The following is a 16,146-nucleotide window of genomic DNA, read 5'->3' as shown; positions in this document are numbered from 1 at the left end:
ACGCGCGCACGCGCACACGCGCACACACGCGCAGAGTCCCTGGACGCCCCACGTCCCCACCCGGAGCCACCCTGAGGCTATGGACCGCACCATAACCTCACTCGCCCAGCTTGGGCCAGCATGGCCTGTCCACTGCCCAGGCCTCCGCCCTGCGATCGAGGAAGGCAGACAGGGCAGGTCAGGAGGTGCGCTCCTTACTCACCACCCCCGGGCACCGCCCAGGCACAGCGCCCGCCCGCCCGTCGAGGAACGCGGTGGGAGCCCGGGGGGAGCCCGGGGGGGAGCTGGCGGCCCTTTGCTCCCACCAGGCTCACCAATTACGCTAGCGTGGCCCCGGCGCCGCCCACTTCCATAGCATGCAATCCCGGGGGCGTGGCTATGTAAATAAGGCCGAGCTGCCCACGGGGAACTCAAGCCGCTGCCCTGTTGGGAGGACTGAGGGCGCAGACCCTCGGGCTCATTGAATATGCTAATGCGGGCCCGTGCGCGACGTCGTCTCCTAGGGGCTGCAGGCCACGCCCACGCAGACACCAGCCAATCCGGGGAGGGGGCGTGGCTATGCTAATTAGGGCGAGCGGGCAGTGTTGGCCGTCCAGCAGCTGGGGCGGCTGCGGTGCGGCGTGCGGGCGCGGCGGCGGCGGCGGCGGCGGCGGCCATGGCCCGGGCGCTCTCAGGTCTGGCCTCGGGCTCACAGGTCCCCCGGGTCGTCCCCAGCCCGGACTCGGACTCGGACACAGACTCGGAGGACCCGAATCCCCGGCGCAGCGCGGGCGGTCTGCTCCGATCGCAGGTCATCCACAGCGGACACTTCATGGTGTCGTCGCCGCACAGCGACTCGCTGACCCGGCGGCGAGACCAGGAGGGGCCCGCGGGGGTCGCCGACTTCGGGCCGCGCAGCATCGACCCCACCCTTACGCGCCTCTTCGAGTGCATGAGCCTGGCCTACAGGTGAGGGCGGCTTGGAGCTCGACGCCCCTCCAGAGCCCGGGCCCCGGCTGCGGCGCCCTCCTCCAGCCCGGAGCCCCCGAACCCCTTCCCGCCGCCGCCCCGACCCTCGAAGGCCCCTAGGGTCCCTTCCTGGCTTGGTTCCTCGGTCCCCGAAGAAGTGCCAGGGGTCCCCGCACCCCAAGAGCCTAAGTCACGGCTGCTGATCCCCACCCTCCGCTCCGGACTCCGATTCCCTCTCCTGCAGCCCCTGCCCAGGGCCCTGCCTCCTGCAGAACCCGCACGCCCTTGGGCGCCCCAGTTCAGAGCCCACGTGGCGGGGACTCGGCTTCTCGGCCCGCTGACTCGAGGGGAGCGGCGGGGGCGCCCCCAGACAGGCGCTGCCCGCGGAGCTCGGCGGGCGAGGCCGGGGGGGGGGGGGTGGAGGCCGGGGACCCCGCCGGGCGCCGGGCGCCGGGCGCCGGGCGCAGAGCGCGGGCCGCGCCCGTGTCCCCGAGGAGGGCGCGAACCCGGGTCCTGGCCCCGTGCCCCGGAGCAAAGTTCCTGGGAGCAGAGGGGCCGGGATAAATTATCAACCGAAGGCCGCAGCGAGGCGGGGGATCGGCCGGCTTTGATCTTCGCGAAGCGCCGGTAAATCCGTTTCTGGCCTGGCCACGCCTCCTCCCCTTCCGAGAAGCGGTGGCACCTGCGGCCCGGCCGGCGGGGCTCGGGGCGCGCAGCGGGGCGCGGGCGGCGTGGCGAGCCCCGGACCCCGCGGGCTGTAGGCGAAGTAACCTTGGCTCACACGTTCTGGCCTCGGGCCCAGGTCGTGTTGCAACCCGGTCGTCCGTCCCGGGCGCCTGACTGGTGTGAGGTTCAAATTCCCATCCCTTCCTCCCCCATCACGGGACGGCCTGGGAACACGGGGTGCGCCCCTCCTCCGGGTCCCCCCGTGTCCCTCCCACTCCGCCTCCCGCCCTGGCCCGCGCGCCCCGTGGGAGGAGACGTCCGGGAGGCAGGCGTGGGAGAGGGCCAGGACGGCCCCAAGACGGCTGGCTGGAGGCCGTCGTAGCCCCATGGCGGGGGCCGGGGCACCGAACGTGAGACCCCGCCGGTGCGGCTCTGCGCGAGGACCGGGGCGGGGTCTCGAGCAAACCGACCCCCGCCCCGACTTCAGACGGGGAGCGGTTGTGCTGGCCGACTTCCGTCGTGTGGATCGGGGAGGACTTTCTAGCAGCCCGTGTTCCTTGGCTCCGGGGGGAGGGTTTGCTGGCTCCCCGGTGGCGTAGGAGGACGGGTGAGCCAGGACCCATTAGATGCCCACGTCTGTCCCCACCTGGAATCCCAGCACCTGGGAGGATCTCGAGTCTGGGGCTATTCAGCAAGACCCTGTCCAGGAGGAGGAAAAGAAAAAGTTTGGCCTAAAATTCTGTGATTTTATTCCCCCCCTCTGTGGTCACAATCGGTGCTTGAACTTTGGCTTAGGCTCTTTGAGGCCGGTGGGGCCCCTCCCCAGCCTCCAACCAATCACATCCTTTCCCTGTTGCCAGTGTATGGTCCTAAAGCCGGGTCAGGGCAGTGCACCTCCCCAGGGAGACGGGGAGGGAGGCCGGCTGGCTGGGGCTGAGGCTGAGACGCCGGGAGGTTGCTGGGATACAGGCAAGGGCGGCAAATCCAGAGTCCCTCTTAGGTGCCACAAGGAAAGCTGGCTCCAGAGGGGTCAGAGGTCCCCCTCCCCTCCTTACTGGACAGATGGTGTTTGTCTAAGCTTGGGGGCGGGGCCACCAGCATAGGACACCTGTGTATGGACCCTATTGGTCACCAGGCCTGTGTTCCTCTGCAGTGGTGGTGCCCCCACCCACCGCAGGCAATCCCCCCCAAAAAAACAGAGGAACCTGGAGACCAGTGAGGACAAGAGACCTAGTGCCCCCCCAAGGGGCCTCTGGGAGGGGAGCTGAAGCGTCAGTCCTACCTCACCCCCTCCTCACTCCTGGACGCACAGAGAGCAGGTCTAGCTTTCTAGAAAGCTCTGGTGTGGGCAGAAGTGTTGTAAACCGTGAGGAGGAAAGGGGAGAGAGGATGGGCAGAGGTCTGACCCCCCATGCATCTGGTCAGCCTTGCCAGGCCTGTTCTGCCCAGTGAGGGCCCGGAGTCTCCTGTGTGCAGCCTCGCCTCTAGACACAGACTCAGCCACCACTCTGCTGACGTCTTTGGTCACCCTCCCATGACCCTGGGAGAATGGCCCACTCTCCAGTGGGGTCCACAGCCCTCTCAGATTAAAGGGACCAGAGAGCCTAACAGAGAACAAAAGTCACAAGTCCTGCCTGCGCCCTTGCTGTGTGACCTTGAACATGCCCTTTTCTCTTTTTATGTATTGATTTGAGCTCACGATCTCTTACTTGCTAGGCAAGTGGTCTACCATTAGCTAGAGCCACTGTTTCCACACTTTTGCTTTGAGTTTGCCTTCCGATGGGGTTGCACTTTTTTTTAATCTTTTTAAACCTGTGCTCCTGTCTCTACCTCCTGAGTAGCAGGGATTACAGGCATGCACCATCTTGCCTGACCACGAAAGTCAGGCAAAGTAAGAAATGGGCCTGAAGACCCCCGCTGGCCTATTACAGGTGCAACAGCCGTGAGGCCACTGCCCAAGGCTGCTCTGAAGCCACAGCGGAGGATCAAGTGCTATCTGGCTGGGGTTCTCCCAGGCAAAGGCTAATGCACAGGGCTCAGAGAACGCAGCAGGGAGGTCTGAGGGGCAAGTCTGCCTTCTGAAGGGGAGGTCTGCCTCCAGGTGGGGGAGGGGAGGGACAGAACTCGGGGTGGGGGCTCCTCTGATGCAGGCCACGAGTGAACATTTCTTGCGTGAGGAGCCCTCCAGGACCATTACCTGATTTTTCCTCTCCCCCAACAGCGGCAAGCTGGTCTCCCCCAAGTGGAAGAACTTCAAAGGCCTCAAGTTGCTGTGCAGGGAGAAGATACGGCTGAACAACGCCATCTGGAGAGCCTGGTACATCCAGTGTGAGTGGGGACCGTGGGGACCACGGGGACCCGGCCAGCGATCCCCAGGAGATTCACGACCATGCCAATAAGATTCTGGAAGGTCTGGGGAAAGTGTGCGACGGGTGTGTCTGCAATTCTGTGGGTCGCCAGCAGAGGACACCCCTCTGTTGGAAGCAGCTGGGACTTGAGAACCAGTTCATAGCCCATTCTGCACCCCATGTGTAGACAGGTGCCCCAAGTGACAGGGTGAATGGGGCATTAGACACCCTCTGGTTGATTACACCACTTTTTTTGGGGGGGGGAGACAATACTGAGGCTCAAACTCAGGCCCTGGGCGCTGTCCTCCGCTTTGTCACGCAAGGCTGGTGCTTTACGAATTGGAGCCATGGCTCCGCTTCTGGGTTTTTGCTGGTTAACTGGAGAGAAGTCTCATGAACTTTCCTACCTAGTCTAGCTTCCGACGGCAACCTCAGACCTCAGCCTCCTGAGTGGCTGGGATAACAGGCGTGAGTCAGTGGCGACCCATTTGCTTGCATCACTTTGTACATGGGGAAACTGAGGAAAGTGGTGTGTGGGTCTCCACCAGCCTTCCATGAAGAAGATCTGGAGGCCCAGTGTCAGGAGGGGGGTGGAATGGAGCCCAACAGTAGATTTCTTGTCTACCACCTGTGTTTATTCCCAGTCGGAGGGGGGGGGGGCGTGTGTGGGAGAAGCCCAGGTCCCCTTTATCTCTGTGTGCCAGATGTATCATGTTGGCTGGTGAGTTCAGGCGAGCTGCCCAACCTCTCGGAACCATTTGGTTTCGGATCAGATGAGGCCTTTCATGGCGAGCGAAGGAGGCACTCCATCAGTGATAAAGAGGCCACACTCCTTCCTTTGGGGACACCTCAGGGGACTCGGCCCAGCCTAGGGTTAGCGAGGCCCCTGTTGGGCTCAGCTCTTCCCGCTATGCACTCCATCCCAGGCTGGTTTCCAGCAGCCATTTTCCTCCACCATCTCTTTTAAGGCCTCCTCATCCCCACCCCCCCAAAAGTGACTTTCCAGGTTAATGGATTCTTATGAACGGAGATCTGAGGTTCATGGTTTGATGCCAATCAAGGCAGAAAAGTCAGCAAAAAATGAGAAGTGGAGCTGTGGCTCAAGTGGCTGAGCTCCAACCTTGAGTTAAAAAAAAAAGAAATCCAAGTCAGATCCAGAAGCTCTGGGTTCAAGCCTGAGTTGCAGCACACAAAGAAGTTAGGAATGCCCCCTCCCCATCACCAAGGGTTTGAAGGTGGTCTGGAGAAAGCAGGAGCTCACCACTCTGCTAGGTCCTTCCCCAGGGAAAAGGACCTTCAAAGTCCCCCATTATCTCCTGCTTTGTTTGCTCTTATCTCAGTGGGAAATAAATCACCCCAGTTTAGCCCTCTGCCCCATCCCAGCATCTGTCCCTGCTAAGGCACAGCCATGGCCTGCAAGGACCTTTTGCTGTTAAAGCCAGCTCCAGTAGAAGGCCCTGAGTTTAAGCCCAGTACAAGCATCAGATAAAAAGGGGTAGGGGGCTGGGAGTGTAGCCTAGTGGTAGACTGCTTGCCTAGCATGCACAAAGCACTGGGTTCAATTCTTCGATACCACATACACACAAAATGCTGGAAGTGGTGCTGTGGCTCAAATGGTAGCGCTCTAGCCTTGAGAAAGCCCAAGGAGTGTGCTCAAGGCCCAGGACTGGAAAAAAAAAAAAAAAAAAAGTGAGTGAGTGGGCTGGGTCCTGGGATTCAGTAACAAACTTGGGGTGTAGACACCAAAAGATGAGAGGCTGCAGGTGGGGTGGATCCAGCCATCTCTCTGAGATGGGCCCTCCCTGGATACACAGGAGGGCATGGTGGGAAGGTGAGGGCCGGAGCAGCCCGGAGCAGGCCGGAGGTGGCCGGAGCTGGCCGGAGCAGGCCGGAGGTGGCCCGAGCAGGCCGGAGGTGGCCAGAGCTGGCCGGAGGTGGCCGGAGGTGGCCGGAGCAGGCCGGGGGTGGCCGGAGCTGGCCGGAAGTGGCCGGAGCAGGCCGGAGGTGGCCGGAGCAGGCCGGAGGTGGCCCAAGCAGGCCCGAGCAGGCCCAGTGTGGTAGTGCTGTAATCGCTGCACTGGGGAGACTGGGGCACGAGGATCACCGGCCCATTTAGGCTGGATAGTGAGACTCTGATTCAAGAAAACAAGAGAGCCAGGCAGGCTAGATTCACAGGCTTGAGTCCCCACCTCCACAAGGCGCTGCTGAGGTCGGGGGCGCTGACCTGGCTCCCTTCCCTCAGATGTTGAGCGAAGGAAGAGCCCAGTGTGTGGCTTCGTGACTCCCCTGCAGGGGCCCGAGGCCGACGAGCACCGGAAGCCAGAGGTAGGGAGACAGGGCCGAGTCGCCCACCCAGTGCCTGTCTCAGTGCCACAGGTGGGAGGGGGAGGGCTCAGCAGGATGCATGGTCCCAGACCGTGGGGGAGGAGGGGGAAGGGAGGGGGGAAGGGGAGGGCGGAGGAGAGGCGGGTGAGATAGAGGAGGGGAGGGGCGGAGCCCGGCCCCGCCCCACCCCCGCTGAGCCCCGCCCCGCTGAACCAGGCCACGCCCCCTCCCAACTTGGCCCCGCCCCGCCGAGCCCCGCCCTGCCGAGCCCAGCCCGGCCCCGCCCCGCTGAGCCACGCCCTTCCCAGCCCCGCCCCGCCGAGCCCCACCCCGCTGAGCTTGGTCACGCCCCTCCGAACCCGGCCCCGCCCCGCTGAGCCCCGCCCCGCTGAGCCCGGCCACGCCCCTCCCAGCCCGGCCCCGCCGAACTCAGCCACGCCCCTCCGAGGTCAGCCCCGCCCCGCTGAGCCGCCGCCCCGCCCCACCCCGCTGAGCCCCGCCCCGCCGAGTCCGGTCACGCCCCTCCGAGCTCGGCCACGCCCCGCTGAGCCCCGCCCCCTCCGCACCCTAGGCCGTCGTCCTGGAAGGGAATTACTGGAAGCGCCGCATCGAGGTGGTGATGCGCGAGTATCACAAGTGGCGCATCTACTACAAGAAGCGGGTCAGTGGGCGCCCAGGGGAGCCCCCAGCTGCCCCCCAGCTGCTCCCCGCGGCCGGGCCGCCAGGGCTCGGAAGGGCCTTGCCGAGCCCGGCCCAGCCCGCCCCCTCGGGCCTTCCATTGAGTCCCGCCCGGCAGCGCCACGGCGTGGCCACCGGCTGCCCCTGCAGTCTGCCTAGCTCTTCTGGAGCTGGGGGTGGGGGGTTGGGTGAAATGGGGTGCCGTGGGGGGCGGGCAGGACTGGCGGAAGGGCATCCAGCCTCTAACTCTGTCCCGGCAGCTCCGTAAGTCCAGCAGGGAAGGGGATCTCCTGGCCCCCAAGCAGGTGGGTGTCTGTGCAATCAGGGCGAAGGTGGGGCGCAGGGGAGCCGTGGAAAGACCCCGAGGCACAGCCCCCCCCAGCCAGGGCGGGGCGGGGTGTCCCGGGGTGCGGAGGGCCGGGCAGCGACCCCGTCGGTCTCCCCAGGCGGAAGCGGGGTGGCCGCCGCCAGAGCGATGGTGCGAGCAGATCTTCTCCAGCGTGGTGCCCGTGCTGCTGGGGGGCCCCGAGGAGGAGCCCGCGGGGCGGCAGCTGCTGGACCTCGACTGCTTCTTGTCTGACATCTCGGACACGCTCTTCACCATGACGCAGCCCAGCCCCTCGCCCCTGCAGCTGCCTCCCGAAGACGGTGGGGCGCCCGCCGCCGTCCACCCCGGGCAGGGGGGGTGGGCGCCCCGCGGCCGGCGGCTCCTGACAGCCAGCCCGCTCTTCCCCAGCCTACACTGGCAATGCTGACATGATCCAGCCGGACCTGACGCCGCTGCAGCCCAGCCTGGATGACTTCGTGGACAGCTCGGGTGAGGCCGCCCTTCCTAGAGCGGACAGGCCGGGCCACGCCACCCTGGCCTGGCCAGGCTCTCCCCCGACTTTCCTGAGGGGTCTTTCTGTCCCCAGTTTGGCCAGATGGATACGGATGGTTTGGCCTTCAGTCAGGAGAGAGCCAGGTAGAACAGAGGACCAGGGGACCCGGGGCTCGCAGGACAGCAGCAAATGTGGGAATCTCTCAAGGGAGAGAGGGACTTGATTGGTTTGGGTCCGTTATTTACCAAAAAAAGGAAAAAAAATCCCTTTTTGGGTGGTACTGGAGCTTGAATTCAGAGACTGGGTGCTGCCCCTCACCTTTTTCACTCTAGCACTTGAGCCATGCCTCCACTTCCAGCTTTTTCTTCTTTTGGGGGAGGGGTCATGGGACTTGAACTCTGAGCCTGGGCGCCAAGCCCCACTTCCCATTTTCTAGCGATTAACTGGAGATAAGAGTCTCAGGTCCTTTTGTTTTTGTTTTTGGGGTTTTTTTGCCAGTCCTGGGCTTGAGCTCAGGGCCTCAGCACTGTCCTTGGACTTTCTCAAGGCTAGAGCTCTACCAATTGAGCCTCAGCACCACTTCTGGCTTTTTTCTATGTATGTGGTACTGAGGAATCGAACCCGGGTCTTCATGCATGCTAGGCAAGCACTTTAACCATTAGGCCAAACTCCCGGCCCCTCTCAGGTCTTTTTGTGCCCAGGCTGGCTTTGAACCTTGATCCTCAGATCTCAGCCTCCTGAGTAGCTAGGATGACAGGCGAGAGCCACCGCTCTTGGCTTGCTACTATTTTAAAGAGAATCCTGGCCGGGGGTTTGGCCTAGTGGTTAAAGTGCTTGCCTAGCATGCATGAAGACCCGGGTTCGATTCCTCGGTACCACATACATAGAAAAAAGCTGGAAGTGGTTCTGAGGCTCAAGTGGTAGAGCTCTAGCCTTGAGTCCAAGGACAGTGCTCAGGCCCTGAGCTCAAGCCCAGGACTGGCAAAAAAAAAAAAAAAAAAATCCTAGGCATCTGGTTACATAAAATACTTTTGTGCCAGTCCTGGGCCTTGAACTCAGGGCTTGAGAACTGGCCTTGAACTTTTTCAAGGCTAGAGCTCAGTTGAGCCACAGTACCACTTCTGGCTTTTTCTGTATATGTGGTACCAAGGAATTGAATCCAGACTTCATGCATGCTAGGCAAGCACTCCGCCACCCTAGGCCACACTCTCAGCCCCATAAAACATTTTTTTTTTTGCCAGTCCTGAGGCTTGAACTCAGGGCCTGAACCCTGTCCTTGGACACTTTTTGCTCAAGGCTAGCACTCTGGCACTTGAGCCACAGCACCACTTCCAGCTTTTTCTGTGTATTTTTTCTGGGAATTAAACCCAGGGCTTCATGCATGCTGGCCACTAGGCCACGCTCCTGGCCTGTCCCAAAAAACATGTTTGAAGATCATAAATGTTTAGCCTCCTCCTCTCCTAACACCCCTCCAAGCATGCTCCTGGAGATGCTGGCACCCCGAGTTCGTAGGGACAAACGTTTGTTTTCGCATGGCTTCTTCCTCCATGTTGCTTTCTTCATTGAGCCATAGATCTTGAAGACTGTGTTAGGAGGCTCCAGAGCCGTGTGGTGCATGTGTGTGTGTGTGTATGCATGCAGGTGTATGTGTGTCCCAGTGAAGGCCCAGGGGACAGAAAGAAGTTAACTGGAGGAGAGGCTCCATTTCAGCCACTCCCTCAGTCTCTTCCCCATAGGGTCCTAAGCCTGTCAATCTAGATACAAGAGGCCTATGGAGTGAGGACTAGGGAATGAGGAACCACCCTCACCCCTGCCCCAGCTCTGAGTGGGTGGGGGCTGCCAGGGGCAGAAGTGTTGATGGCAGTGCCCTGGGAGCAGATCAGCCAAGGAGGGCGGCTGCCCCACCCCGGCACACAGACCCCCACGACAGGTAAGAGCCACTGTGCCCATCAGAGCTCTGGACAAAACTGAGACCGCTGGGAAGGTTTTTTGGTGCTGGTACTGGTGCCTGCTCACACTCTTGTTTAGCTTTTTTGGGTCAAGGCTGGTTCTGTACCCTTTGAGCCACACCTCCATTTCTGTCTTTGCTGAGTCGTTGAAGATAGACATTTCTTTCAGCCCAGGCTGGCTTGGAACCACAGTCACCAGACCTCATCGTCCTATGGTCTGAGTGGCTTGGATTACAGCATGAGCCTCCAGCGTGGTACCTGACAAGACCTTTCCATTCAGAGTGACTGCGGGGTGGGGGGGATCAGCTTGGGTTCACAGAGCAGGCGGGTCCTGGGTGGGCACAGAGGACCAGGGCGCCTGGACTTCCACTGGAGGCCTTCCTCATAGAGACAGGGCTGGAGCTGAGGGGAGGCTGGGAAGAAGCTTCTCTGGGGATGAGCAGATGGCTGGGGGCTCAGAGCTGTGATGGACCTGCCACCTCAGACCCCTGCCCACACCCGGGGGTGACAGCAGGAAGGAGCAGGGTAGGGGAGTCAAGCCCCAGGTCTCAAGCCATGGGGAGCAGGGCACACACACACACACACACACACACACACACACACACAGTAAATCCAGGGCAGTTAGAGCCTTCTGATGCTGGGAGACACAGACTGGGCAGGGCTTGCACACATAGAGGTCGCCACAGATAGAGGGACAGACGCGGGGATGGGGGGGTGTTTTGTGGAGATCACACATGCATGTGCACACATATACATTTGCTGTGCAGGGAAGGGCCTTCCTGGCTCTCCTGGCTGAGGGTCAGGAGGGAACTGGGTGCCAATGTGGCGAAGTCAGGCCTGGCCAGGAGTAGAGGCCTCGGGGCAGACCACAGGCTGCTCAGGGTCAGAGAAAGGTGCCCGGAAGGGAGCGGGTGGGCAAGCGGCGCCCCAGCCCGGGATGTGGTTTATGCCACAGGCAGCTGCTTCCCAAAACCAGAATAGCCCAAGACTTACACAACATTGCGTTCCAATCTGGCCACCCTGTGCCTCGCCGCCAGCGCTTCAGACTCCCCCTCCCCTATCCCCAGATGAGCCCCTTTGTCTGTGGCTGTTGCCCCACTCGCCTTCCCTCTGCCAGGCTCTGCTCCCACAGCACGGCCTGGCTTCTTCCCGTGAGCCCCAGACCCACTGACCTCCTGACCAGCTCCCCATGACTCACCCTTGACCTCCTGCCACATTGGGGTGCCTCCCTACACCCCACCCTCTTCCCTCCCAAGCCCCCTTCATGCTGCCCCACCTTTGTAGAGGATCCAATGAAGGAGCCAGAAAAGGGACCCTGGAGCCCAGGGTGGATTGGAGGCTGTTTTCTGAGGTCCTTGTTAGCCTTGGCTGCTGCTTCCCCTGAGCAAGACAAGACCATTTCACAATCTCCTGTGGAGCCCCCAGCCCCAGCCGTAACTGCTGCACCCTTCGTCCCAATTACAGATTTCTTCAGCAACTACCGTCCCCCGCAGACGCCCATGTCTTCCAACTTCCCAGAGGCCCCCAGCTTCGGCCCCATGGCTGACTCTCTCTTCAGCAGTGGGATTCTGGGCCCAGACGTGGCCCCCCCACCCCCCTCCGCCATGGCTCAGCTCGCAGGACAAAATCGCCTGCAGGTGAGCACACCTTGTTCGGGTCACCCCAGCTGCCTGGCCCCCTCCCAGCCCCTTCCGGCCACTCTGTGTCATGTTTGGCCAACCAAGAGATCCAAGAGGCCACTAAGGGCAGGGAAAGGGAGGCCCAAGAACCGAACTGGGGCCAGACGATGGAGCAGGGCACCATGGGATGCTGGGTGGCAGCAGGACGGCCTCCTGGAGGAGGGCAGATTCTGGGCCTTGGGGCAAGGAACGGGTGTGGTCAGAAGAGAGGAATGGAGGGTGAGCCGGGTGGGAGTGGGGAGGAAAACACAGCTAGGAAGCTGAGCATCTATTTAGGAAAATTGGAGTGGAGCGGTTGACCCAAGAACTCCATGTCCAGCTCAGGTCCCTTTTCCGGTCATTCACCATGGGACTTCCAGGCATTACCATTACTGCCTGTTAGGAGGGAAAATGGCACAGCACTCTAGGTCCCTTGCTATGAGGCTGCTTGCTCACTCTTGTCTCTGAGTGTGCCCCGGTAAATGATTGTCCAATGAACACATGAGCGCACACATGGATGACGTGTTAGTGATTGGGATGCAGATTCAGCACATGCACAGATGAGCTGTATAGTTATATGTGGACCTATAGGCAGGTGAGTAGCTGGTTGGTGGATTTGTAGATAGTTCCATGGACTGGTCAGCTGGTGTGTAGGTAAGCAGTTTGTCATGTACTGGGTAGACAGTGGATGGATGGCTGAATGGATAGATGGATGGTGGATGGATGAATAAAAACATGGAAGAATGGTGGGTGTATATACAAAGGGCTGGGTTGGTGAGCAGTGACTGGGTAATGGATGGAGGAATGGCGGATTCATGGATGGATGGAGACACGGCTGCAAGCTCCCTGCTGAGTGTCTCTCTGTCCCCTAACTAGGCTCGAAGCAGCTGCCCTGTCCCTGTGAACCCCAGTGGTTTTCTCAACTCCGACTTCCTCCTTCCTGAAGAGCGCAAGCCCCCACCACCTCCCCCACCCTCTCCCATCCTTCCATACCCCAGCCCTGCCAAGCGGCCCCTGGACACCTGCATCCCAGCCCCCTTCCCTGCCATGGCTCCACCGCCAGCCATGGTGCCAGACGAGACTGTCTTCTCTGCCAGGTTCCCCTACCCCACGGCCCCTCCTGCCCTGGAAGTGTCCCCAGCGCCTGTTCCCCCAGCCTTCCTCCCCACCGCACAGCCCAGCCCGGGCCCCACCCCCTTTCCCATAGACCATCTCTCCTCGGCCTACCCGGAGTCTGCCTTTGGGTCTCCCCTCACAGTGTCCCAGAGCATGCACCCCAGAGGCAAGCCCCCCACCCCCTCCCCCAGGGGACACAGAGTCAGTCCCCCCACCATGGCCTCTGCCACCACCAGCCCCAGCAACCTCTGCCTCACGCAGCTGCTCAGGGCAGGTGAGACAACTGGCCCTGGAACTAGGAGGCCTGTGCTGGGGCGCCCAGGGTGGAGGGTGGGCTTGGGCGCCAGGGCTGGCAAGCCATGATGGGTGTTCTGTGTGTGCACAGCCAAGCCAGAGCAGACCCTGGAGCCGCCAGTGCCCACTCGGCTGGGCCCATCCCCAGGTTCCCCGGTAAGATGGCGGAGGTTGGGAGGTGGGGCTCAGCCCAGGGCCTGTTCCCCAACTCTCTGCCCTTCTCCACACCAACAGGAGCCAGGCCCTGAATTCCCTCATGCCTTCTTTTCCCCACCGCTGGCCTCAGCACCGCCCGGGCCGCCCTGCCTGGCCACACTGGCTCCTCCTGGGTCCCTGATTGTTCCCAAAACAGAGCGGCTGTCACCCCCAGCTCCCAGTGGTAAAGAGAGAGGGCCTTGGGGATGGTAGGATGGGGTGTGCAAGGGGGAGCTTGCCTGGAACTGGACAAGTCTGTCTCTGCCCCAGGCCGTGAGCAGCAGCTGTCAGAGGACAACCCCGTCCCTGCACCCCGGCCACCGAGGGCCCGCGTGTCTCCCCCGGGACCCATCCTAAGCAGGGGCCGGCAAGACAACAATAAGGTGAGCCCTCCACCCTGCCTGTCCCCCCCCCCCCCCCCCGCCCTCCAGGATCCTCCTAACCCCGCACCTTCTGTCCACCAGACCGAGAGCCGGAGGATCACGCACATCTCGGCAGAACAGAAACGGCGCTTCAACATCAAGCTGGGCTTTGACACTCTGCACGGGCTCGTGAGCACCCTGAGCGCCCAACCCAGCCTCAAGGTGAGCCCCCAGCCCCGCGGCGCCCCTCCCCCGCCACCCCCCTCATGCCAGACTCCAGGCCCACCCCGAGGCTCCCGCAGGTGAGCAAGGCCACCACGCTGCAGAAGACGGCCGAATATATCTCCATCCTGCAGCAGGAGCGGGCAGCCATGCAGGAGGAAGCCCAGCAGCTCCGCGACGAGATCGAGGAGCTCAATGCAGCCATCAGGTAGGCAGGGTGGGGGCGGGAGCAGGGGGGAGGGGAGCATGGGGGTGGGGGCCTGGAGCAGGCTGCCCTCTGCTCCCGGCCCCCACTGACGCTCCCATCCCAGCTTGTGCCAGCAGCAGCTGCCGGCCACCGGGGTGCCCATCACACGCCAGCGCTTTGACCACATGCGACTCCTGTTTGATGACTACGTCCGCACCCGCACGCTGCACAACTGGAAGTTCTGGGTGGTATCCTCACTCGGGCCGGCGGCCTAGGGGCCACCGAGGGATGGGTACTGCAGCCAGGTCAAGCTGTGCCTGAAGCCACAGATGCCACCGACCCACCTCTGTGGGCCAGGAGGGGCGCTAATCTGCCCCCCGCCACCAAGCTGTGGCCTGCAGGATCAGTCAGTGAGGAGCTGGGAGCTGAGAGGGACAAGGGCTCCAGACCTGGGGAGCCCTCAGGAGACCCCACGAGATTCAGGCACTGGTGGCTGACTCGGTACTCAAGAAGCTGGCATCTGGGGACCACAGTTCAGAGTCAATTTGGGCAGACACATTCAGAGACTTACCTCCAGCTAGCCAGAAAAAAAAAAAAAGCCGGGAGTGAAGTGTGTGGCACAGGTGGTAGAGCACCAACCAAGAGGATGAGAGGATGAGCCAAGCACCCCGCCACACATTCTCTCTCCCTCCCTCCCTCTCCCTCTTTCTCTCCCTCACCCAAGAATGGTGAGATATAGAAACGGGAAGGACTTTTTCCCCCCCTGGGTTGCTGGGTATTGAACTTGGGGTCACTTGTGTATACCCCCAGTCCTTTTTTCTTTTTTTTCTTTGCCAGTCCTGGGTCTTGAACTCAGGTTCTGGGCTCTGCTACTTGAGCCAGAGTAGTACTACTTTTGTTTATGTGGTACTGAGGAATTGAACCCGGGGCTTCATGCATGCTAGGTGACACACCACCACTAGGCCACACTCCCAGCCCTGCTTTTGTTTTTAGAGAGCGTCCCAAGCATTTGCCTGGGCTGCTTTGAGGCTGTGGCCTTCCTGTCTCTGCCTCCTGAGTAGCTGGCATTCGAGGCATGCAACACCAGACCCGACGACCACCATGGCAAGCAGTCCAGGGAGGAGGGACCATCCTGAGTAGAACGAGCACTGCCAAGACCAAGAGGAGGGGCTGAGGGCCAGAGGTAGATAGTCCTTGGCATGATGAGGGGGACACAGTAGGGTTTTTAGGGTTCAAAGTTAGACAATGGCAGGCCCTTCCTTTCCTCGTTTGGATCAGGCATGCATGCAGCTGGCAGGGTATTGTCTTAGCCTCGGGCCTGCTCCTTGACTGTGGCTCAGTTCAGCATTCTCATCCGACCGCTGTTCGAATCCTTCAACGGGATGGTGTCCACTTCCAGCCTTCACAGCCTCCGCCAGACCTCGCTGGCCTGGCTGGACCAGTGCTGCTCCTTGCCAGCTCTCCGGCCAAGTATGCCCACCACCTGTCTGCCCTGCAGTGTGGAGGCGCAGGGCAGGGGGTTCTGCTTGGGGCCATGCCACCGTGCTCCCTAGACAGTCCTCAGCTTCCAGGATGCCTGCAGATGGGGTCCTGGAAGGGCTGACCGTGTGGCCAGCTAGAATGGCTCCCTGATGCCAGCCTCCACCTTAGCCCTGTCTCTTGTCTCTTTGCAGCTGTGCTGAACTCCCTCCGCCAGCTAAGCATGTGCACTAGTATCCTGACCGACCCCAGCCGCATGCCTGAGCAAGCCACACAGGCGGTCACTGAGGGCACCCTGGGCAGGCCACTATAGTCCTGGCTGGCCTGCCCAGCTCCAAGGACAACTCCCAGGCCCTCTGCGCCTGCCCAGTCCCTTTTGCTGGAGATCCAAGAGCTGCGTTCCTGTCCCTGGGACACCACTGAACTTGGGGTGACTGACATCCCATCTTTGGAAATCAATTTTCCACTCAGCAAAAGGGGGCTAAGGCACACCCGACAGCGAGCTCCAAGGCCTTAGCTACTGTGACTCTAGGAATGTAACCAGGCCATCCAAGGAATGCCCTTCCTGCCCAGGGCCCTGCGCTGGGGAGGGAGGAGGCTCCCTCTCTGCTCCTGTGCTGGTGACATGGGGGCAGACGGGTGGTTTCCTCTGAGTGGGGGAAAGAGAGGTCTCATGTTTTCAGAGACAAGGGCAGGGGTGGCTAGAGCAGCCAAGCATCGTGTGTGTGTGTGTGTGTGTGTGTGTGTGTATTTTGTACAGATTTCTTGAACAATAAAAGCAGAAACAGTATGTTGCTCTGTCAGTGTGTCTCACGTCTGAGATGAAGACAGAATGGGTGACCGCTGAAGCCTAGCCTATGCTGCCTAGAATGGTGTTCTACCACTTGAACCACACCTC

At 61.4% G+C, this 16,146-nt stretch overlaps 1 protein-coding gene across 1 annotated transcript; it reads left to right on the top strand.

Moving 5' to 3' along the window:
- Positions 1-640: 640 nt before the first annotated feature.
- Positions 641-16,038, top strand: Mlxipl (MLX interacting protein like). Its single transcript, XM_090324185.1, has 17 exons — positions 641-948; positions 3,836-3,942; positions 6,205-6,287; positions 6,859-6,948; positions 7,226-7,270; positions 7,412-7,613; positions 7,702-7,782; positions 11,200-11,372; positions 12,270-12,783; positions 12,895-12,959; positions 13,038-13,182; positions 13,269-13,381; positions 13,463-13,582; positions 13,663-13,790; positions 13,894-14,017; positions 15,110-15,239; positions 15,443-16,038. The coding sequence occupies exons 1-17, from the start codon at positions 656-658 to the stop codon at positions 15,559-15,561; spliced, it is 2,532 nt and encodes an 843-aa protein (XP_090180311.1). The 5' UTR covers positions 641-655; the 3' UTR covers positions 15,562-16,038.
- The last annotated feature ends 108 nt before the right edge of the window (positions 16,039-16,146 follow it).

The sequence above is a fragment of the Megascapheus bottae genome, chromosome 34, assembly GCF_031878675.1.
Source record: "Megascapheus bottae isolate mThoBot1 chromosome 34, mThoBot2.hap1, whole genome shotgun sequence".
Taxonomy (NCBI): Eukaryota; Metazoa; Chordata; class Mammalia; order Rodentia; family Geomyidae; genus Megascapheus; species Megascapheus bottae.
This window is presented reverse-complemented; position numbering and strand designations above follow the sequence as displayed.